General features: G+C 36.8%; 1 protein-coding gene across 1 annotated transcript; it reads right to left on the bottom strand.

The window, feature by feature from the left end:
* Positions 1–2357: 2357 nt before the first annotated feature.
* On the bottom strand, positions 2358–22214 carry LOC104614690 (orexin receptor type 2-like). Its single transcript, XM_010296753.1, has 7 exons — positions 22042–22214; positions 20330–20573; positions 12971–13086; positions 7328–7548; positions 5826–5947; positions 4530–4730; positions 2358–2841 (listed from the first exon to the last, which is right to left on the bottom strand). The coding sequence occupies exons 1-7, from the start codon at positions 22189–22191 to the stop codon at positions 2648–2650; spliced, it is 1248 nt and encodes a 415-aa protein (XP_010295055.1). The 5' UTR covers positions 22192–22214; the 3' UTR covers positions 2358–2647.
* Between the last annotated feature and the right edge of the window lie 935 nt (positions 22215–23149).

Below are 23149 nucleotides of genomic sequence, written 5' to 3'. Positions count from 1 at the left end.
GAAAAGAGAACAAAAGATAAATTTTTCTCTTGTAAAAGAAAACATTTAAGCCAGAACTTCCACTTCTAACATTTCATAAGAGACCTGCAGGAGCCAAAAACTGCCAGTGACCCTCAGTGGTGTTCTTACCTCAGATTAACTAACACAATTTATCCCACTGGCATAGAGGGAGCAGCAAAAGAAGATAATTTGTGTTAGCAGGTGGTATTCAGCCCCACTTTAGAAAGATGCTACTTATATTTTTTCCATGAGCATCACTAACATTGCTATTTTAGTTCTTAGCTCTCCCAAGTCAGAAATACTGTACCCTTTCCCTCCCTGCTCATCTCACAGGGATCTGGGCACCACACCTGACAAGGCATGAGAATTTTGCTGGTCTTCCACAGTCACTCGTCACTTTTTATGTTTGAAAAGTATACATACTCCCCTTTTATACTGACAAGAATTTCTTAAATAAACATTTACTTTCTACATTCTTGCCTTCTCTTTGAAGAAAAGCTAAATATACATTTTCTGAAATGAAATTATAGGTTTGCAAAATTTTGATGTAATTGACATTTTTCAGCAGTGGGTTGAGGTAATGTTTTATGGCACAATTAAATGATTACCGATAGTTATTTTGCAGCTAGATTACTATACTAGTTTTTAACTTTTTGACTTTTTATTTACTTATATTAAAAAAAAGAGAAAAAAATAAAAGACTTTTCAAATACTATTATCCCATTTCTGTAATGTTTTAATTCAGCACCTGTTTGTCCAATCATTTTAAATTATATAGAAAAATTATATCTTGTTCCACACAGTGTAAGAATACTACTTTTTTCTGTGGTTGAAGAGTGCAAATAACCTTATAATGGCAAAGAAATTATGACAGCTATGAAATCAAATCCTGCTGTACTCCTTATAATTATTTGGGTTTTCTTTTCTTAGAAGAGATGAAGTAAAATAATTTCTTCAAATAACAATGACATAACAGCTATACTAAAAAATTAAGCTTACATATAGGAATATGGGAATTCCTATGATTTTATTTGATGTCTAAATATTCTTTTCATGTAGGTATTTCTCATTATTTTTTAATCGAAAAAGACTATTCTCCTTCTTTTTTAATAGAAAAAGAAAACTTTAATATACAAACAAATGGAAAATTTTGTCTCTCACTTTACACCAGTCTAAACTAGGAGTAATTGCAACAATGTCAACAGCTATTGGGGAAGGTTAAAGCATAAAGTGATTAAGCACTTCATAAAACTATAGCTGTCATGATAGACAGTACATCACATGTCATTCAGTCAAAGTAAAACCTAGAAAAAATATTTACATAAGTTAATCAAATAACACCTTGCCTATGAATAATTTGCTTTTCAGAAACATTTGAATGTGTGAGAACGTCTGCTTTTTGCGTCAAATGCTTTTTACTGAGAAACAAGTCCTCCCTCCCATCTCACCCTTCCTTTTGAAAAATCTTGACTGAAATGCAAGAGGAGTGCCACAGGGAGAATGGAGCTGAGGTTCTTCTAGATTAGCCTCTTTCTAACCAATAGGCCATGTTTCCCTAGTAGACTATGGCTCCAGTGATGCATCACCTTCATTCTTTAAGAAGAAAAATTACAATGCATGGTGGGAAGCCCCAGGCCAGGGAGCTTACCCCATAAATGGAAAATGGATAAGTAAGCACTTGATCTACTGGTCCAATGAGATATCACCTCTATAATTTCCAGAAAGAAACATTTTATTTTAATTATTGAAAAGTCAATATTTTCTTGGCATATAAATCTGTTAATTGTTTGTATCATTAGTATTAAATAACAGCTGAGAGAGAAATTGTGAAAGCAAGCAAGATAACCAATAATTTCTATTTTAAAGATCCTCAGAGATCTTCTGGAGCAACACTTGCAGACATTATAGACTAAATTGAGCTACCAAAGTTAAAATGTCCTATCCTTCAGGGGTGCTGACACTTGTTATTCCTATTGGCCTGAGTAGGAATTTTGAGCCTATAGCACCTTTGAGCATGACATAAGTTTTATTTAAATAGTTATTTTTTAGGCACTCAAGTCTGAAGGAAAAAAATACTGGCTATTTAGTGTAATCTTATGAAAACACGTGTGACTTGCAGCAGTTTGCGTTCCCATCTTAGAAGCATGTCTGTGCTTAGAAAAGTAGCCTGGAATCTCCCCAAGTCAATCTGAAGTGAAAGTTCCAAAATGAATGTAGAATTTACTACAAGTGAATTAGCAGAAAAAGAAGTGCAAAGTAATTTGAGAATATCATTAGTGCATAAGTAAGCATACCTTGTAAATAAGTCACTCACTTATAGAAACAGGATATAAATAAATTATGTTTGAGACGTCTTTCAAATACTTACAGTGCTTTATATGATACATTTTGGAACATTCCACAGCATCTAAAATATATAAAAATAAATATCTACAATATTTACAAAGTATGATACAATCCAATCTTTAAAAAGACTTCTAAAGACATGTTCTTTAGCTCATACTGAGGTAAGTAGGTTTCTGTAAGACTGAGAAGAAATAGGAGAGGCAGTCATTTTGAAGGAATCCCTTTGTCCAGTTGTTGTAGTCTGTAACACAGCTAAAAGCACGTGCCATTCTCTGGTCGTCTTACATGCATTGAACCAAAGTCATCCTTGCTGTAACTCCATTGAGGTAAGTTTAGTTATGCTAGGGACGAATTTGTCCCACTCTACGTTCTCTGTGTTGCCAGTGTCTTCTGCAGAAACCCTCACAGCTTCATCTAAACTTGAAGTCACGTTCATCCCTGGTATGCGGAGATGCAATTCCACTGATTTCAATGGGCTGAGTGTAGCTGGGATACCTGTAAGATAAAATAAAGATTTTAAGATGATTTTACTGTTTGTATCAGGTAGCTGACTGGCTCAAGCTGTGATTGTCACTCTCTGAACACTGTGTAGAGAATTATTAACAAAATGGTCTATTAACAAAAGCACTATTAACAAAATGGTCTGCCAGAAGATGTTCCAAATTACACTTGCAAATTTTAAGTGAAGACTTCTTGACTGATGTCTAAGGGGATTTCTGATGCATAAACCTTGATTTTCTTGCTCTTGAACATCTTTAATGTGTTCTACTACTTATTTAATATGCATTACTTGGTAAATTGCCCTGTGATACCTTATCCAGATGTGAGTGTGACCAGCAAAACACTACGGCTTCCTGTGTACAAGTCAATCATAGAATCATAGAACGGTTTGGGTTGGAAGAGATCTTTAAAGATCATCTAGTGCAAGACCCCTACCATGAGCACAGGACAGGCAGGGAGAAGAGTGTAATAACAAATAATCGATATAGAGTAAAACATCGTCTTACAGCCACACTGTCATCTGGATTTCATGGCTGTAACCTTGCTTGTGCTCTGCATATGGGAATGGCAACACTACTGGAAAAGAGCAAGCTGAATGCCAGAAAAAAAACCTTGCCTCTATAGTCAGTGAAAATAACAAACTTCTTTAGAGGTAATTTAACAAATTCTTTTTATATATATATTTTAGGAACACATCAGCTGTTCCTGGAGATACCAATTTCTCTGTTATCAATATATAGCTTATATAGTCCTAGCCTATAGTGTCTGAGATAACTTCTAGACAACCAATGTGCACATCCCTAGGATAGGAGGGATGAATAGTGTACTTTCAGTCCCTTGCAAAGTCCTGCTGGGATATAACATATAATGTAATGAGAAATATCAAGTAATAAATTATATGCCATTCCCAGCTATTCACAAAGCTAGGGAATTGCACAATCATTTCAGTGTTTACTCAGAATTGGGAAAGCTTGAACAACTTCTGCCTTTCATTTCAGAGTGTGTTAATTTGTTTATCAACCTGTATTGGAGTAAAATCAAAAGTGTTTTCCCAGCTGTCCCTGAATACACAAAATAACCCACTCAACAGGAAAAAGAACAGAAAACACAAGAAAAGAAATTAATGTGAATTTCTTATTTGATCAGTCCAACTCAAACCAGAATGCATGGTAAGCAGATCATTTGAAATGGTCAAGGACATTCAGTTCAATCTGTACACCCAATTTTGGTTATAATATTGGTTATAATATAGATCACAACTTCAGAGAATTAGCTTTGAGTAGAATATAGCTGTTCATAAACACACTGCAACTCCAGGGAAAATTATTTTCATACTTTCAGGTACCTGTTCTTTATTTACTTAGGAGTCTAAAGGAAGTAGGGATCCGAAGAAAACATTTTTATAAAATATGATTACCTAACCTTCTCCCCAATTGCAGCTCAACTTTTGAATAAATGAGATGAAATTTTGTTTCATCAATATGTAACCAAAGTTGTAGCATATTCTATAAAATATTTCTTGTAAGTTACTTTTCTTATAGTCAGTTCCTAATTGTAAACACCCTCCTCTCATTGCATTGTTCTCAGATTCAAATATTGTTGCATGCACAATTAAGTTTTACTTCCACAGCATCGAAAGACAGAGGGACAAATATACTACCAGTGGGTAATAGGTATAGTACCATTTGCTGGAATTGTGTTTATGTTGGTCAATACAACATGTTCTGAAAGTTTTGAAATGTTATCAAAATTGCTGATCTGGGTGGTCAAGGATTTCCGACTCTCTGTACTGGCACGACCTCTGGTGAGACGTTCATCATGGTGACTGCGAATGCCAAAGATGCAACAAGAAAATGCTGCTTTAAATTCTTCTCTAAATTTCCCTGTCAAACACAAAAGACACTCATTAAAAAAACTGTAATATAAACCGTGTTTCAACAAACTTTATGTATTAGAAAAAAGCAGCTATCTAAAGCAAAATTAACCCAAAATACCCAGATGTTCTTCTAATGCAGAAGTGGGAAATCACAGTTTCAACACCTTGGAGAAAGACAGAAAAAATATAACCTTTGTAAGAAGATATGTGAGGTATGGTATGAAACCTGAATTATTCTTGGCTAGACAGAATGGGCAAACTAGAATGATTTATTAAAACATGTCATGAATAGTCTGTTGATTAATAACATATCTAACAAAAACAAGTAATTGAGTGATGGTAGGCTTAAATGACTGAATCATTACTTGACATGTGAAATGAGAGGGCACGGCTAATTTGTATTTCATCTTGAATACATTTTAAAAGAAGATTCAAAGTGTTTGACAGCCCAGTAGTCTGCTTTTGGGGCTCAGAGTAAATTGTTCAAATCATCTTCATGCTACACACCACAAAAAAACTACAGTGGGGAAACATGTAGTGAGGATCAACAGATTTTTGTCTCCCTGTATTTAGCTGTAGTATCACCAGTTTAGGTCCTGATTCTGCTGTCTCTAGCCAAATACGACAAACTAAGACAAATCTATACCAGTAAGTAAACAGCATCCTGGCTGGTTCTTTGGCCTTGAACTTAGTTGGCACAGTCTGGTCATGCAAGCACTCACAGCCTCCAAAACCCAATACCTGCATATAAAATGCCAACTGGGGACAGCCCCTGGCCTGTGCTACCTCCCAGACAGTATCTGGGGAGTGTTTAGGGGAACGGTAATTGTTTCATACCAAAGTCATGCCAGGGACTTCTCTACCAAATTAACGACATGGACAGTCAAATTCAAACACTTGGACTCAGGCCCTGGCACTGTTTATTTTAATTATAGGTAGATAGCCTGAAGGTAATGGGATACCTCAGGCAACTTGTTCCAAGAAGAGGATCTAGCTCCCACCTGGAACTGGGCTGATGTTACAGAGTCATTAATCTTATTTGCTATGGCTCATTACATTCAAACTATACGTTAAACTTGAATTCTAGGTAACTGTAACTTACCACTGAGGAAGTTATAAATAATAGGATTGGCTGCACTGTTTGCATATACAAGCCAGTGTGAGAATGTGAACCAGGCATATACAGTTTCTCTGTCATCGGCATGATTAAACATCCCAAAAACCCTACAGAAAAAGAAATGCAAACCTGAAAGATGGCAAAATTAGAAATCATGTAAAAATATTTGGCAACTTCTAGCCTAATTTTATCTCTGATGACCTATTTGCAGTATTACAGAAAAGCTGATTCAACAGTGCTCGCTTTCTTGAGAGAATAGAGTCCTCTGCCCATCCCTCAGCCTCCTGCCTCAGTGGTTTAGCACAACAGAGACCATCGGTACTTTACTTTGCAATGGTGCAGATGCGTGGCTTTTGTGCTAAGTAACCAAAGACATCTGGTGTAAGGTAAGTCAAGAAAAGATGGGAAAAGTTGCTTTTGACCTATTAATGTCATTGAGATTCCCAGCTCTAGGTCTAGTCTCCAACAGAGAGGGGCTCTGGAATTGGAAAGGCACTGAACTGGCACAAAACCTGAGGCTGCAGTAGCAACTTCTGTCCTTCAGAGAAACACGCTTGTCCAGATTCCTTACACATAACTTCTACTAACATTTTCATTTAAGTGAAAATCTAACTATGGGCCTACTCTGCCATTGCAGTCGAGGCAGTCTCTGTAGTTCCTCTGTCGTTCAGATCATAGGTGGCCTGAAACTGCCTTCTGGAAATACTTCTTTCTCTGCACATGGACTACCAAGGGACCTGAAAAGTACTTAAATTAGGCCTCAGGAAAGTGCCAGAATTGAGTGGGATGTATTTAAGCCTTCATATCCAACTTGAAACTATTCCTTAAAAACTAAAATGTTCCTCAAGCATCAATAAAAGGCTGGTTAATTTTTAGGATATTCAAGTCTTCTGCTGTATGCATTATTTATTGGTATTCCAGAGGTCTCATGAGATATCAAAGCCTTAACCTGTCAGGTACGTACAAAAACCAGAGTGTAAACAATTATGTCTCCAATGAAGAGAAAAGGGTAAATAAGTAAAACAAAGATTCATATGCAAGCTGAAGGGTTAGCCTAAGGTCTCAAAATTGTACATGATGGGACCTGGGTTTGAACCCAGCATTTCACAGTCCTTAGGGCCAAGCCACAACATGACACTCTCCTGATAACCTTCAGCTGCTGCTTTAGGTAAATGCATTTCCATGGGTGCATTTACAGCAAGCAAGCTGTAATTCCATATAAATGATAGGTTTTAATGAGGAGCTAGGCTAGATCATTTTCATGAGGAAGAGCTTGCTAATAAGGGTTTCACAATCTGGCCTTTAGTTTAAATACTACAGATATTTTTTTTTTCTTACAAGTGTATGATTATTTTCAATTTCTTTATCAGGAAATAAGTTAGCTTCTCCTTCAAAAGTATCTGCCAGAATAAGAGGAATTTAGTAACAGGGGATTCGTTTTGGATGGAAAGCTTTACCAATTGTTTATATTTTGGGACAAACTTTACCTTTTCAAGACATTGAGGATGCTAATTGGCAGATAGCAAAGTGCAAAAACCAGGAGGACGACCATTAGCATACGTGCTGTTTTCCTTCTTGCACGAATCTGTTTTATTTCAGCTGCCACAGCACTAATCTTTGACTTCGTTGATTGTCCCAGCCCTCGGGGCTGTGCCGAGGACTGCAGAGGCTTCCATTTTTTCTGAACAACAGAAGAAGTTCCTGGAATCTAAAAATGACAAAATAAGAGGCACTTTGAAAAACTAGCACTGTGGGTAGCTGTAACAAGGAAAATAGACATGTTGACATACATAATGTAATCTTGTAGGGAGAAGTATCCTTTTTTATTAAATTAATCGATGTAGCTGGAAGGAACAAACCAGATTTCAGACACACCTGAAGGTCTGCATAGACCAGTGTTTTATCCAAGTATATCAACTGATGTATTAAAATTGTCTTTACTTCCCAAATACCTTGCCTTGCTTGTCTCTTCAGACTATCACATTTACCAACCCTACTACTGCAATTACGTTGCTGTAAAGTTCTACATTAAATGTTTTCTGGTATGACAGAGTAGTTCATCCCATTAATATGCCGCTAATTTAAGATACTAAACAGCTTTTCAGCATTGGAAAACAAGGATTTAAAGTGTACACAGTCTTAAGTACCATAAAACTTCCAAATATGCAATCTAGATGACCAGAAAGCAGCTAAAAAAATCACAGCTGAAGTGTGGATGTCCCTGCAAGGCTCTTCAAAACTGAATGTATGTATAGTGATTAATAGAAGGGAATCATGGAAGAGTGCCAAGATGTCAGAAGAATTAGATTAGTCAAAGATACCTTGCAAAAGGTAGATGCAACACCTTGCTATTAAAAAAAAATCTCAGTTTTTGTTTTCTGTGCCCTCACATAAACCAATAAAATAAAATAATTTTGCTTCAGTTCTTCAAAATTACTGGTCTGCATCCAAAGGTAAAAGACTACAGATGGAAGACCTTCTCAGAGAGCTCTGTTACAATGACATTAATAATGTTTTCAGTGTTATACATTTAAAAAACTTTTGGGTAGAAATATGGTTTTATTTATGCATAGTGCGATTGTCTGCAGGGTGACTAGTCTCATGAGTCTAAAATAATTCATATTTAAAAGTAATTGCAAAATTCAAATTATCTATTGTAACATTTTAAAAATTAGGGCTTATCCACATGAACTGACAAGCAAAGAATGAAATTCTGGGTGTTTATTTCAGAAAAAAGTAATCTATAAAGGGAATACTTGGTCTAAAATAAAAGTATGCACATTCATTATTGTTCCAGAAAAGCTATAATGTTGGGTTTTGGTGGGGTTTTTTTTTGTGAATAGCTTCCTTGCACAGACAAGCCCTTAATTTAGAGTTTATGTGCATCATCAAAACTGATTTACAACTATTGGGACATTTTGGCAAAGCTGTGTTCTAATGAACAGGAAATCAATGAAGCAGAACAGGGGATGCATTATAACATTTATTTCTTTACTAATGTCTCTATGGACATAAAGCAAAAATAACAAAACCCCTTGCACTTACTTCTACTGTGGGTTCCCACTCATTCAGCTGAAATCAGCAGTACAATTTTCATACTTGGACATGTCTGTCCTATTGCAAGGGATTTACCCTACTTAGCTGTGGGGTGTAGTACTGCAACACGCCTTTGCCATGCACTACTGAGATAATACACTCTCTAAGGTTCTGATTCTGGCTTATCAGGAGTGCTTTTATATTCTGTTCTTCTAACTTTGAAGCCGAAGCTCTTCCTTCCTTTTCAGTCATACTGCGTGACCATATTGTAGCAAGAACGAGAGATGGAAGCAGAGAAATTCAGCCAAATCTCTCCCTCCTGATTATGCCAAAGATTCACTTGAAGAAATCAGTGACCAGCTTCTACGGTAGCTAGATGCAATTTAGATGAAGAGAAACATTATCTTGGCTCAAAACTGTGAATGGCTATTTCTACAATAATGTTAGAGATGACTGTGTACGTGGTTTGTACCTGTGCGTGCAGGTAGAAGGGTCTTTTCTGGTATTTAAGCAGTCTTTTATGGCAAGAGGTGATCAAAGGTAGGACTGTATACAATGTACAGTCTCAGTGTACTATGCATTAAATTGCTAAATCTTCAGGAGTTTGCATTGAGAACCTTTGTAAAGAGCCCTGTTTTCCTCAGTCTTTACCCGGCATACACCTGGGCTTTGCTACTGTGGCATCAATAGCCAATAATACAGCAAGAATTTTATCAGGAGAAAAAAAAAGCTATACATGCCCAGATGCATAGCTGAACCAGTACCACCTAAGGAGTGTAACACTTCAGAAGTGTGTGTGTATACAGAAACATTTACAAATACGCATTTATGTAAACACACACACGTGAATTACAAGTGATAGGATGAGAGGAAATGGCCTCCAGCTGTGCTGGGGAGGTTTGGATTGGATATTAGGAAAAACTTCTTCACTGAAAGGGTTCAGGGAATTGGTGGAGTCACTATACCTGGAGGTATTTAAAAGACATGTAGATGTGGCACTTAAGGACGTGGTTTAGTGGTGGAGTTCGCAGTGTTAGCGTTACAGTTGGACTCAATGATCTTAAGGGTCTTTTCCAACATAAACAATTCTGTGATTCTATGATTATGTATGTACAAGTATACGCATGCCAACATAATGCATAGATATGCTTTTCAGTAATGAATCCATATAGAGATAATTGTGGAGAATTTGTGTAATTCCAATGATTCACTAGAAGCCCACCAGCGGTGTCCAAACAGGTGCTAAAAGTTGCAGTTGTACAGACCTTTCCTCTATCCCCTCATATTATCAAGGGGTTTCTAACCAAAGTAAATCTCTCCAAATGTAATAACAAATTGCAAAGATTGGAAGGGTATATTTCAGCTGACAAAATGAAAATGGGTAGGGTACCTAGTTATTAATATGAGTGGGCTTTAGTGTCAATGCATTTGTACATCAGTAAATCGAAGCCTACAGTATGGAACTTGATAATACAAATTATGTACCAATGCTTTCATCATAAATCCATCCAGTCCTATTTATTTGTTCAGAAGTTACTTTTAATCTACTTAAAATCCCCAAGAGAACATAGCCTTCTAAGTCACTACTTCCTTGACAATAATTAAAATAAATTACCCCAAATCCCTGGCATTTGTGGCATGACTGTTCTTGTCTTTACAAAGATGAATAATTAATTCAAAGATCTGCCTCAAAGACACTATTAGTAATTTTAAGAGCTATTGCACAAAGTATGGTAAGGATAGCTTGTAAACTTATCTGACCTTTAGTCATCTGAAAATTTACATGCACAACACACACCATTTTAAAAAAGAACCATTAGAAAAAGTGTGAGGCGTAGAAAGCATCTACTGTTTGCTGTGTTTTATCTATCACGTACATCAGGAAGCCTTATTGTACCTTGCAATAGGATCACTATATTTAACTGAAGTTCTGGTAAACAGCATGATTTCTTAATTGAAAGTATTATCAAATAATACATTTAGAGCAGTGCATTCATTTGCTCTACATGACTGATTACGGCACACCTGTTGCACTTAGAAAGATGCCTCATGTCTGCAGCCAAGTCACGGTTGATAATAGATGTGCAGTGTTTTTAATTTCACTTAGTGCAGCCTCTTATACATAGTGCTATGTATAATCTATACATATACATTATATCATCTATATTAGGAAGAGACATCTGTAATTTCGCGTCATTGATAGCACTGAGCCTGTAGCACTATTTGTCTTTTTGCCACTGGGAAAAAAAAAGGATCATCCTAACCTTGTCAGCATGCAAGATGTATAGGGAGAAGAAATATTGTGAAGAAGAAGTCGGCCAGCTAATACAATTGGGGGGAAAAAAAAAACAACAAACCAAGTTGGTTTCCAGTCATTCAACATCTGCTCTGAATCTGAACCAGCATTTTCAATCTACATACAGGTTAAGAACAATTTTTTTGCATTAACATAATTAACAAACAGTTTGAGAGACTAGGTAGATTGTAAAGAAAGTACAGAAGAGAAGGTTAAAAAGGCATATGGTGATAAGGTTATTGGGTGCTACAGGACGGATACTCATTCAGCAATGCAGAGCATCTTAGAGCTATGTTAGACTGACCTTAATTTCAAAACTAACAGAGCAAAGCCTTTGTTCTGGTGAAAAGTCCCCTCAAATTGTAAAGGTTAAATTTTACTTTCGAACTATCTTGTTATTGAACCTTATAAATGTAAGAAATTAAAAGCAAAAATAATAAGTTAAAGATAAACAGCAAGGTGAAGAGCAACTCTGCTTTAATTTAATCTGATTAGAAGTGACAATAATTGCTATTATGATGTATGGATGATAACAAAATGCCTTAAAGTGTATTTGGTTTTTCCTATATTTTAGTTATTTGCAAGAGATATGTTTTTTGTCAGTATAAGATTCAATTCTTACTTTTAACATATGTATATTTAGAAATCTAAAGTCTGCTTGTGATTTCTCTGATGGATCATTTTGAACCACATAAAAAATGTTCTTGTTGTGGCAGATATTATGCCCTGGCCAGGACAGCCTCAAATTTGGATGGTGTCAGACGTAATGGTGAGAGAGAAATGATTCATGGCCATATCCTGATGGAAATGTCAGCCATTATTACAGGCATTTGACAGGGCAGGAGAGGGAATATCTTGCATCATGTCTTCAACGGGATGAGTTTATTGTCCTTTACAGAATGACAGGGCAGGGGGTGGCAGAAGACTACAGCTATAGATAAATCCCAGACAAAGCAGAAGACAGCAGAGAGAACCTTAAACTGATGCATGACAGATTATTGTTCACACCCAGAAAATGATTCTCAAGCTGACACCACTTCAAATTGTTGGAGAGGGAAAAACCTTCCTGAAAAAATTCACATCATTATTGCCACTTAAGTTCAAATGTTCTTTGTGTGCTTGCTTGCTTGGGGTTTTTTGTTTAGTACTTCTGTTTCCTTTCTGGTATTTTTAATTAGATTGAAAAAACAGATGTTCACATTAGAAATCATGCCAATTATTTGTCAGTAATTCACATCAAAAGTTACTGATAACAGCCGGCTTCACATCAGGCAATTCCAGTCTCGCAGTTCTGATAGTTGGATGTTCTAATCTAACTTTTGTTCAGATTGGACCTGCTATGAACCTGAGACTTTGAAGAATGAAAAATAAAAATAAAAAACTGTACAGACTACTAACAAAACGAAAAGGTCAATCCTAACTCTTGGCTCCTACAGGAGATTTTAGCAGCATAAATAAGGTCATCTAAGGTATTTTGGTAAACATTTCAGATACTGAGGGATCTTTCTCCTGCCTATAATCTATCTTTCTGTTGCCTTTTTCTCTCTTTCTCTCCCTCTAAGCCCTTCATAGACATGAGCAAGAAGGGGTTTACATTCAGCCTGACTGCCTTCTTTTTTTAATGCATCTCAGTGCCTACCCAAGGTGGCTGTAAGCCAGCAGTGCCTCTGAACCTGGAAACAGTGCTGGATGTAAAAATCCATGTGACAACATGGAGCATATAGAGAAGAAGATTGTGCATAGGAATCCGCATATAGTCACAACAGCAAGCAAATAGAGCTAGTGTTAACTGACTTACCTGGCGACACCACAGCTTTCGAAATATTTGCAAATAGGCCAACACCATAAGACACAGTGGTGCCATGTATGTCACCAGAAAAAAGCATGTGTGATACATTTTGGGGTAAACCTCAGCTGGAAAGAGAATTCAAATGGAAAAGTGCATTTAAATATACATACATTTCAAAATCACTTAAAGCCAAATTATCCATATAGATATGCATGTGTTTTTCAAATGTAATAGGTTATAAGGAAAGATGTATCCAATAATATTATGATCAGGATTGATTTTTTTAATCAATTCTATGTACATTCTGTTGCTATTATAAACGTGCTTTTATCTCAAGCATCACATATCATATTATTGCTTTCATATCACATTATTGCTTTAGGTATGAAGTCTTAAGATTTGCTCTTTATTAAATCAGTGAAAGATAGAAAATTTCATTATCTAACAATAGTTAACTAATTATCCAACCTACCTCATCTTTGACGTATTTAACAGATTGTGTAATTGTCTTTATTTTTAATTCTGCAAAGGTTACTATGTATCCCTGAGTAAATTGCACAGTCTCTCACCTATAGAGAATGTAGACGAGAGCACAGAGGATGCTGATTGGAGGAGGGAGAGATATGTTTTAAATCACTTTTTGGTGGCAGAATAAACGTGATTAAGACTCAATGATTTATTATTCTGATTACATTTGTAAAAAATAGACTTAATTAAATAAATTTAGAGTTAAGTGCTCTGAACTTAGGAAATTGCCAAGATTATTTTTGACTCAGCTTTAACAATAATGAGTTTGCTACCACTGTGTTCTAGTTTCCTGTGTATCTCTTTCAAAAGACAACTTATGAATGTTACTTGCTTAGAGACAAATATCTGTCTGTGCACTGTGTTTTAAGAGTGTTGTGTCATATACTTCATCATTAGATTATAGCAGAATGTGCAGTGGGTGCCTGGAAAACTTGCTTTCACTTTTGTAACATAAAATGTAGTTTGGTATTACCAAATGTTGATACTAATTACAACTTAACATTTATGGATGGTCTCAGAAAAGGAATGAACATTATGGAGAGAGACGTTATGAGGCAGAATAGAAACTGTGCACTCCATGAGCAGTTAGATTGCATGGTAATCCTAAGCACTGCATTTTGGCTAGAGTAAAGAAGGAATGTTTATGTTAATTTCCAGAATTTCTGAATGTTTCAGGACGATAAGATCTGTAACTGAAACTCTGTATTGATTGTAGTTCTAATAATTAAAAAAAAAAAAAGAATTGCATGAGATCAAAATGTTGCTGAGTCAAACTTATTTTCTGCTTCTTAAAGTAGCTGAGATTGTGGACCCTATGAAACAAGAGGTCCCTTTGCATGCCAGGAGAATCCCTTACACTTTGATTAGACAAGGAGGTACGAAGACTTGGCCCATAATTCTCACAGCAGGGAGGAGTACACCGTCGTCTTAACTCCAGGCTCACCCTCAAACCCAGACTCGACTAATACCACACGCAGTGTTGGGCCTGAAAGCACCAGCTGGTTCACCAGTCAGAAAAACTTCAGTAACAGAGAAAGAGAAACTTGCTTAGCAAAATCCAGCCCATGCTCATTGCTAGCAAAGGTAACAGAGATGTTGCCATTGACATTTGACAGCTTTTATGGATCAGGGTTAAAAAAATTCAGATGAACAGCATTTAGCTCCTTACTTGCTCTAAGATCCTGTAGCAAATCAACTTACCAACTCTTAACTAGCAGCTGCAGCTACTAGCTCTTGTCAATGTCCCTGGGGGAGGCAGACCATTTGGGGCAGGTTTTTTATAAGTGGTGATAACCTGGGCTTGTATATTGACTGATGATCTCAAACTCATTTTTGCATTCCAGAAAATGCAGCCTCACAGCAGCCCTGTCAGACAGGAAAATACCGACATGCATACTTCACGGGTGGAGAGATTAAGGAGAAACTGGAGTAATGTGACTTGCTGGGATCACGGGAGGTCAGAGCTGAAAGTACATTCTTTCTGCTCAGAAGGAGGTGCCACCTGCCTCATCAATGTTCTGCAGGCAGCCAGGCCCCTTTCAGGTAGAAGGTCGGTACATATTTAAAAGGCCATCTGGGGTTTATGGCTTCAAATTCAGCATTCCAAGTAAAGTGAAACATTAAATGAGCCTAGCTATCTACAAAGAACTGAGGAACCAGGTTGGAGGAAGATCCTAACGCTTGCCTTTGAAGTTTAGCCACCTGGAAAGTGCCAGCTGCTAAACGTCAAAGGAGACCTGTCCCTCCTCCACTCAGGGCAAAGCCCTTTGTAGAACGTTTCCCTAAGAAGCGTGACTCTGTTTAGCTTCTCAAGCCAAAGAAAAGCTTTAAAGCTGTTTGACAATCACAACAGCAAGAAGGAGGAAGGGCTGGTTTGGGATACCGTACATTTATCAAGTAAGTGAGTTCCAGGGTCCTTGAATGAGAACATCAATCAGTCTATGGTGATATATAAGCTGCCTGATTGGGACTGCTGAACCTCTTACTGCCAAGCAGAAAAGGAGAAAAGTGTCTTTGCCTTCCATGGTCACTTAATGGGCTTCAGGACAGGGGGAGATCATTCTTAGCTGGAGTAACCATCTCTTTAAGAAGAAATTAATGATTCTCACATCACTGGCTGCTGTTTTATTGACAAGAGAGGAGGGGACAAAAAGCAAACAGGTGGTCATGGGGTTTGGACTGGGGTGAGATTGGCATTCCTACTCATCATCAGCCATACAGTATGATTACTCCACCTGATGAAGGATCAGTATGCTAAAACAAGCCACCTTCTGTCTGCTGCAGGGGTTATTAAACAAATTTTAAAACTTTTCTAAAGCTTCCTTCTTGACACTGTGTTCCAGACTGATTTCAATGAAGCAAGGAAGTAGAAGATTGAAACTACAGATTCTGGATTTTTGCCAGAATTTTATTATATTTGTGTAAATACATCTATACATACAGGTATACGTATACATATGTATACAAACTGAAAACAACCCAGACTCAAAAGTTCTGATATGTCTAGCAAATGAAATACTTCCTTAAGCCATAGCTGCATAATGAAATTGGTACTCTTGACAGCTTCCCTAAGAACAGGGAAACCCAACAAGACTATCAAGTTTGCTGAGCATCAGTAGAGAGTTCCCAGGTTCCCTAGTCTCAGGAAGACACCTATGAGGTTTGGAGTTACCAATATGAAGAAGCAATGCAGCTAAAAGAGTATACTTTCAGATTAAAGCTTAATAAATAGGGATGTTATGAAGTGGGTGCCCAGAACAGAGAAAATTCGACTACATGACATGGTCTATGTTCCTATGTCAGAGTACTTACAGTTAGCTAATACTAAAATTATGTTTTCAAACCTGATATATTATGCTTGAGTTATGAATTCATGACAATACCAAGCATAATTTTAGTATTAGCAATATTATAACTTCTTTCTGCATTAAAATATCCCAGAAGTTTTTCCTTAAATTCTGAACGCTTCAATAAACACGATGGATAAACCTTCATGTAATAATGCAATTTCCAGCTATTTGTTTTTCAGAATTAAGACAGTATGTTTTTGTACTATTTTATGAGTAGTCTACGAGGAAATGGAACATAAAGTCTTCCCTTTGTTTCCATTCAACCATGTCGTTTTGGGAAAGGATTATCTCCACATTCTTTTTATCATTTGCAAAGGGGTTGGCTAATGCACTTTGGCTAATGCTTCTCGCGAACAGCTCTAAGAGCATGTATTTAGCTGACTCGGACACATGGTGAACTCATTTTAATATACGTTTCTTTTAGTTTGGCACTTTATCATCAAATTCAGCACATAGCAATTACAGACTATTATAGAACTGTGTCCAACACTGGCTCCTTAAGTGAGCCTGCATAGGTCACATGTTGGATCCTTCTGCATTCCCAAATAAAATATTGTTATTAGACAGTACTCAAAATGAAAAACCCTCAGCCTAGAATTGGCAATGAATTTTATATTCAGGAATGCCAGAAGCAATTAAAAAGAAATTGAGCCCTGGTTTAGGCTGAACTATTGCTCCATTTGCAGTCACTGGCAGGTCTCCAACAGCATGCTTGAAATCTTATGAGTCAGGGTGGCCACTATTTGTTCACTGTTAAGGACCCCAAGTGTCACAGTGCTGATCAGACCTTCCTTCCAGACACTCATCAGACTTGTATGGATTTCAGCAGCTGGACCTAAGTCTGAGTAGGGTACAGTGCTGTCTCCTGCTTTGGCATCTCTGACATTTTCCTGGACAAGGCTTCCTGTTAGTCCTCCATAGCACCTCATGTTTCAGTGGCCCTGAGTTCCCAGAATTAGAATAGACATCCAAAACACTTTGGAAAGTGTCATTAAACACCCCCTTTTTGCAGTCCCAACCTTGACAATTTACAGTTTAACATCCTTGGGACACAGAGTGTACATGATGCTCTGCAAAGATTTAATCAGACGTACCCTAATTTTAAACAGCACAAACTATATGCAGTTCTAAAAAAAGGCAGTAGACACCCAAATATGACCCCTTTCCTCTAAATTGACTCTCCTATAGGATTTGCTCAGGGTGTCTTTAGGATGTGCAGTATCTACATCCCCACTTTCTCTAAGCAAATATAGCTTATTTGTAGGAACCTAAATTTCTTTCTTCTTCACCCTCCTCCTATGTAGCTTTCTTTGACCCTCGATATTCCCATAGACAAAAAAGGCAAAACAAAGTCCAAAAAAATGCAACTACTTTCTTTGAAAATGTTGGCTCTCTATTCCTTCTTCTGGCCTGAAGTCTCACCCGTCTTTATAAACTGCTGCCCTGTTACCCATTCTTTTGTTCTTTTGTTCTTCTCTTTGGGGGCCTTTGTGATTCAAACACTGGTTTTCAGTAGAAAAACTGCATCTTCTATGCTTTGGCCGAACTCAGTGTCCTCAGACATTTTCAGTCGAATGGAAATTATTTGTAGCTAATGACACTCTATTGTCCATAGTCTGAAAGGAATGTTAAGGTACATATGTATTATATTTTATCCTCATTGATAATATACGGTCAACTCTACATTTACTAAGTAATTCCATGGTTTGAGCAACCTACTTGTAACTTGATGCATAGAAAAGTTCTTCTCTCAAGTTACTACGATAAGGTATTATTAGAAACTGGAGAGGATATTTTTTATGGATAGCTGAAATGCACCAGCAGAATAACTAGCAATGATGGTGCATTATCATTAGAAGAAAAATTCATTAAAAAGGCAGACGGATAAAAATAGGATTATTATCTTTCAGTGGAATGAAAAGCTTCCCATTTCAGCAAATTTTAACTTATTTTTAATGTAAAATTATTTGCCTTTCATGCTCAGTATAAATTAAAAAAAAATCATTTTGGAGTGTTTGCAGTTCATTTCAGAAGCCACACAGAAAAAGAACTTAATTCTATGTGCAAGTACTTGCCTTTATTATACCCCTTTCTACCTCTCCAAACATCCAAGTGAAGGCTCACAGCATAACCTGAAGATCAGTAGATTTCATTTTGGACAAATACACTCCATAGGAGTAGAGTCTTGCCAAGACATGGGAGTTTTTTTCTTTTGCATAATGGGCACTTCAGCTCAGGCTTATCTGTGGGCAGCAACTACTTCAGCACAGCACTGAATGAGGAGCTCTCTTTAAAATAGTTCCAAGGCTACTACAGACTCTGTAGTTTGACAGCAGCATTTTCTTGTTGGGAATCAAAATTGGCCAGTGCAGATCTGAAAATTTTGAGACTGTGTTCCCTATTAAATGCTCTCCTGAATCCATAATGAATTAACTACATAATGGTCATTTCCTAGGTTGATTAAAAGAATCTTTGCTGCAGATCTACACTTGAACTACTGAAGGCATGGTAAATTAGTTCTGCAGCCAAAATGAGTGGACACAAGTTGTACTTGGAGTGAACACTGCGAAAGAAAATAGTCACATAAATACAGCAGCATCCAGCAGCAGACTGGGATACATAATTGTTCACAGATGAACGCTAGAAGTAAAGAGCAGATGTGTCCTCTCCAGTGAAACAGCAAGTACAGTACTCATAGCTTAACAGAGGTTTCTTCTAACCTACAAGCTTTCAGGACATCTTTGTCTGCAGTGAGTGCCAGCTAGCTAATGGTCATCTCTGCCCCCTTGCCTTGTCCCAGAGTACTAACTGGGATGAAGGAGACAAAAAACAGGGAATGTGACAGCCAATGTCTTCTCATTAATCCCCTGGTGGCCCTGCAGAGGCCGTTAGCAGGGGAGAAACTTCCAAAACAGCACATGGAAGAGCCCTTAGCAATTCAGTCTGCTTAAACTAATTTATCACAATAATTAAGTACAGGTGATCCAGTCGTATTTTATCTTAATTGTTCACAGGACTGTAATCTTCTTCTGCAGAGACAGCTCTGGGAGACAATCTGATTGTGTTTTAGTCTGACTCGAGGCTATTAAACAGGCATCTTTTAGTTATATGTTTTGGCAAAGTTGGCTTTATTTTCCTGTGTGTGAATAATGGTATTACTGATGGTCATTATATCCAGTGTCAGAGTCACAGTACGTAACTCATATGCTCTATTAGCATTGGAGTTGTGCCAAGGCCCACCAGAGTTGAGTCTTAACCATTCAGGTGGGTGGCTAACACCACTTGCTGTGAACGGAGACAAAATAAAAGTAGTTACTCCCTGGCAACACTTAGGGCTTCTTACAGCCAAATTCAAATACAGAACAAGTTAGATTCAAAGTTAAACTGGAAAGGCAGAATCACACTTCTTGGATAGAATCATTTGTAACTGATTACATTTACAAAGTAATTTAAATTATCTTGTCCATGACAAATTTCAAATTGTAGACTAATTCGTTACCCCATATCAATGACATCTCTGTAAATTCTGTAATGACTTGCAATTTGCATTGAAGTCCCAGGAGATATCTATAAAGACTAGTCAAATATCAGCAATTAGCAAAAGCAATATATCGGGTAAACAGAAATGCTGTGGTTATTTCTTAAGGCTAAATACTGAAGTCTTTGTAAAACTGCAATGTCCATCTATCACAGAATTATATAAGCATTTGAGGGTGGGAACATTTCTGCCCTCTGGGAAACATTAACACAGTCAAAACATAAGCCAGCCTCATTCATTTAAACTTGGTTTAAAATGTACTTTTAAGTCTTAGCAATACAAAAGAAAATAGATTTTCACAGTATTTGAAAAAAGGTAGTTCTAGGAAAGCTTATATAATTAAGAACATTTTGTGATATCTTTATACAACTTGAATGCATATTAATATGGCCTGATATTTTTATTACTTGACAGCAGTACAGACTCAGTCTTTACGGTCAATGACACACTCACCTCCCCAGTGCTCATCACACACTGTGAACAAGGTGGTTTTGTTGGCTAATCCTGGGAACACACTGCTGCACTCCATAACAATAGCCTGAGGAATCATTATGATGCAGGACACAATCCAGATAATTATAATGCTGTTCCTTGCTCGCTTGGCTGTGCTTTTAAACATCAAAGGGTGACAAATTGCATACCATCGATCCAAAGCAATGCAGCTGAGTGTTAGCACAGACACAGAGACTGAAACTGTCTAAAGAAAAGGAAATACTATGTGAATGTAAATGTAATTTTTTCAGAGCTTTAAAAGTTATTTATTGTATTTTTTCCCAGAGTTTTAAAAATTATTTCTAATTTCAACATAGTTAGCTCTTTAATTGTAATGATTAAATAGAAATTATTCACAGAAAAAGACTCCTTTTAAAAATTACTTCTTACAAAATTACAACAGATATCCTCATCTGCTGTAGTCCCACAAGAATCAACAGGACAATTCACAGATTAGGGTGCTACGTAAATTGAGTAGGTGTAGAAGGGTCAGACTCTGAAAGAGCAAATTTATGCAACTAAGAATCTGAAAAACTTTATCTGAAAAACTACTTTTAAAGCATTACAGACTAATTAGATCTTTTTTCTTGTAGAACAATTTTGTTTGTTTGTTTTCTATGTTATATTTGGATACCAGTACCATCATTTTGCCTTTTCAGTTTTCACAGGAACAATGGAAATGCAGGGTCTCATGAAAAAAAAACAACCACCAACAACAATCAGCCTAAGGCAGACTAAGTCATTTTACCTTCTATTCAGTATACGAACTAACCTATCACTTTGGTTTTACTCTTTCACGCTGCACACTAGGTGATCATTTCACTTTCTCTTCAGATTTTCTTCCACTAGAATGGAAGCTTTGAAAAAAATTTTGTGATTTTGATTGTATCGAGTAGAGGACATACCTGCTGGAGAATTGTTGCCCTTGACAATGTGGCTCTTCAGCCATGCAGGTACGATATATATAAATTGTGCTGCAGGCATAGAGCTGATCACCTGTATACATTCAGAGATCTGCTTAACTCTTTTGATTTATAATGACTGAAAGGCCAAGCACTTGTCATTCTATTATGCCCCATCAGTTCATCTGACCAAATATTCCTAGAAAAGGTATTTGTCAATCATTTTGATGCAAATGATCTCATAATTAATTAAGTCCACTGGTAAATGAGTGGTGGAAATTATTGCTTAAGGCAGACAATCTGATCAGCTCCCGGTGAACTTTGACTATCTCAAAAGAAGGCAGAGTAAGTCACTAAACACATATGAAAGCCCAATCTCCCTTCAGAAGTTTTATTCTCTGTCCTGGACACTTGTGCGGCTGTTTGGGTCCCCACACACAGAGTATAAATGACTGTAATTCTAGGTACAGACATTTTTATTGCTTTATACCCCTTCTGAATCATTAAAAAAAGATCACGAAAAATGAAGAGCATCAGACAAATTTTCCAGAAAGTGTATTGCCCAAGTCTATTAGTCAGATGGGCCGAGAAAAATATTTATTAAGCATAAACATATTCACAAGTGGAACAGTCCATTAATCCTCAGCATATACCTTGACATATCTACTTCAGTAGCAGGGATAGACTTCCGTCAGATCATCACTGCTAGGAAGATGCTATTGTTCTTTGTCCTTTTCGTAACATGTATACACAAACACAGTAAAATAATACCTGTAAGTAGGGAATCACTTTGCAGAGGGGCTGCCCAAAGAACCATGTTTCTGTGATGTCCACTACTAAAGTTGCTGGAAGACAAGTAATTGTGACCAGAATGTCAGCCAGAGAAAGGTTCACTATGAAATAGTTGGTAACGGTCCGCATGTGGTGATTCTTCCACACTGCAACGCAAACTGAATTTGGAAAGACAAGTTAGTGAGATGGAAATGACTTTGGGAATGCATCGACAAGAAAACGCTTGGCTTTGGAGAATTAAGGAAATGTTTGTGTCCTTTGTTTAACACAGAATATTTGAATATGCAGTTCAGTGTAAGAACCATGTGTTTTCTTTTAGAGTGGAAACAAGAGTGTACATGTAGAAAGAATCATAGTACACAAAGAATAAGTTTTCCACAGACCACAGCATGGGAAATAATCTGACATATAAAGCATCTTATTTTCCTGCTAGTTTATCTTCACTAAATATTCACACAGCTTTCTTCATGTCTATCTTAATCCATTGGCTCTCGTCTATGGCAATACACATCTACATTTGTAAAAGTTTATCTTTTTCTTACAATCGTGTGATGCTTAATTCAAATTGCTACCACATGGAATCTTGTAAACTGCACTAAGACAAAAATAATTTTATGAAATATTTTGCTGGGCATGATATATCTATTGTGTCTGCAGAGGATCTGTAACAGTTGTCTGGGTAACTGTGGTTTGAGGTAAGTAAATAAAGGTAATTTTTGCAGTATTGAGGACTACCCTTTTTAAATGTGATACATTTTTTATGATGATTACTGTGATCAAAAGCAGCATGTAGCAGACACTTTACATGATGTGCCTTTAAAGCTTGTTTTATATCTTTGCTTCTCCTTTTTTTCTAATTTGAAAGGCTTTTATAAATGAGGCAAATTGGTCCTTTAACATGGTTGTACTAAATTCATAACCTAATACATTAAAAATGCCAAAATCGAGTCTGAGAAACTATCCTAAAAATAAGGTTTTGAATAACTTTGGAAGTAAAACCCTGAGAGATTGTAGCAATCAATAGCTTTTGAATGTTTTAGATTCAGTCACCAAAAGCTCTTTAAAAACAGATGCACAAAATTTTCCA

This window comes from Phaethon lepturus, unplaced genomic scaffold (assembly GCF_000687285.1).
Source record: "Phaethon lepturus isolate BGI_N335 unplaced genomic scaffold, ASM68728v1 scaffold11881, whole genome shotgun sequence".
Classification (NCBI taxonomy): domain Eukaryota; kingdom Metazoa; phylum Chordata; class Aves; order Phaethontiformes; family Phaethontidae; genus Phaethon; species Phaethon lepturus.
This window is presented reverse-complemented; position numbering and strand designations above follow the sequence as displayed.

Coding starts and splice junctions, on each gene's coding strand:
- LOC104614690 (XM_010296753.1), bottom strand. CDS start 22,191: ATGCGGACCGTTACCAACTATTTCATAGTGAACCTTTCTCTGGCTGAC. Junction 20,574..22,041: donor AAGTGATTCCCTACTTACAG/GTATTATTTTAC, acceptor CCTTTTCTTTAG/ACAGTTTCAGTCTCTGTGTC. Junction 7,549..12,970: donor GAAAGCTGTGGTGTCGCCAG/GTAAGTCAGTTA, acceptor TGTCATTTTTAG/ATTCCAGGAACTTCTTCTGT.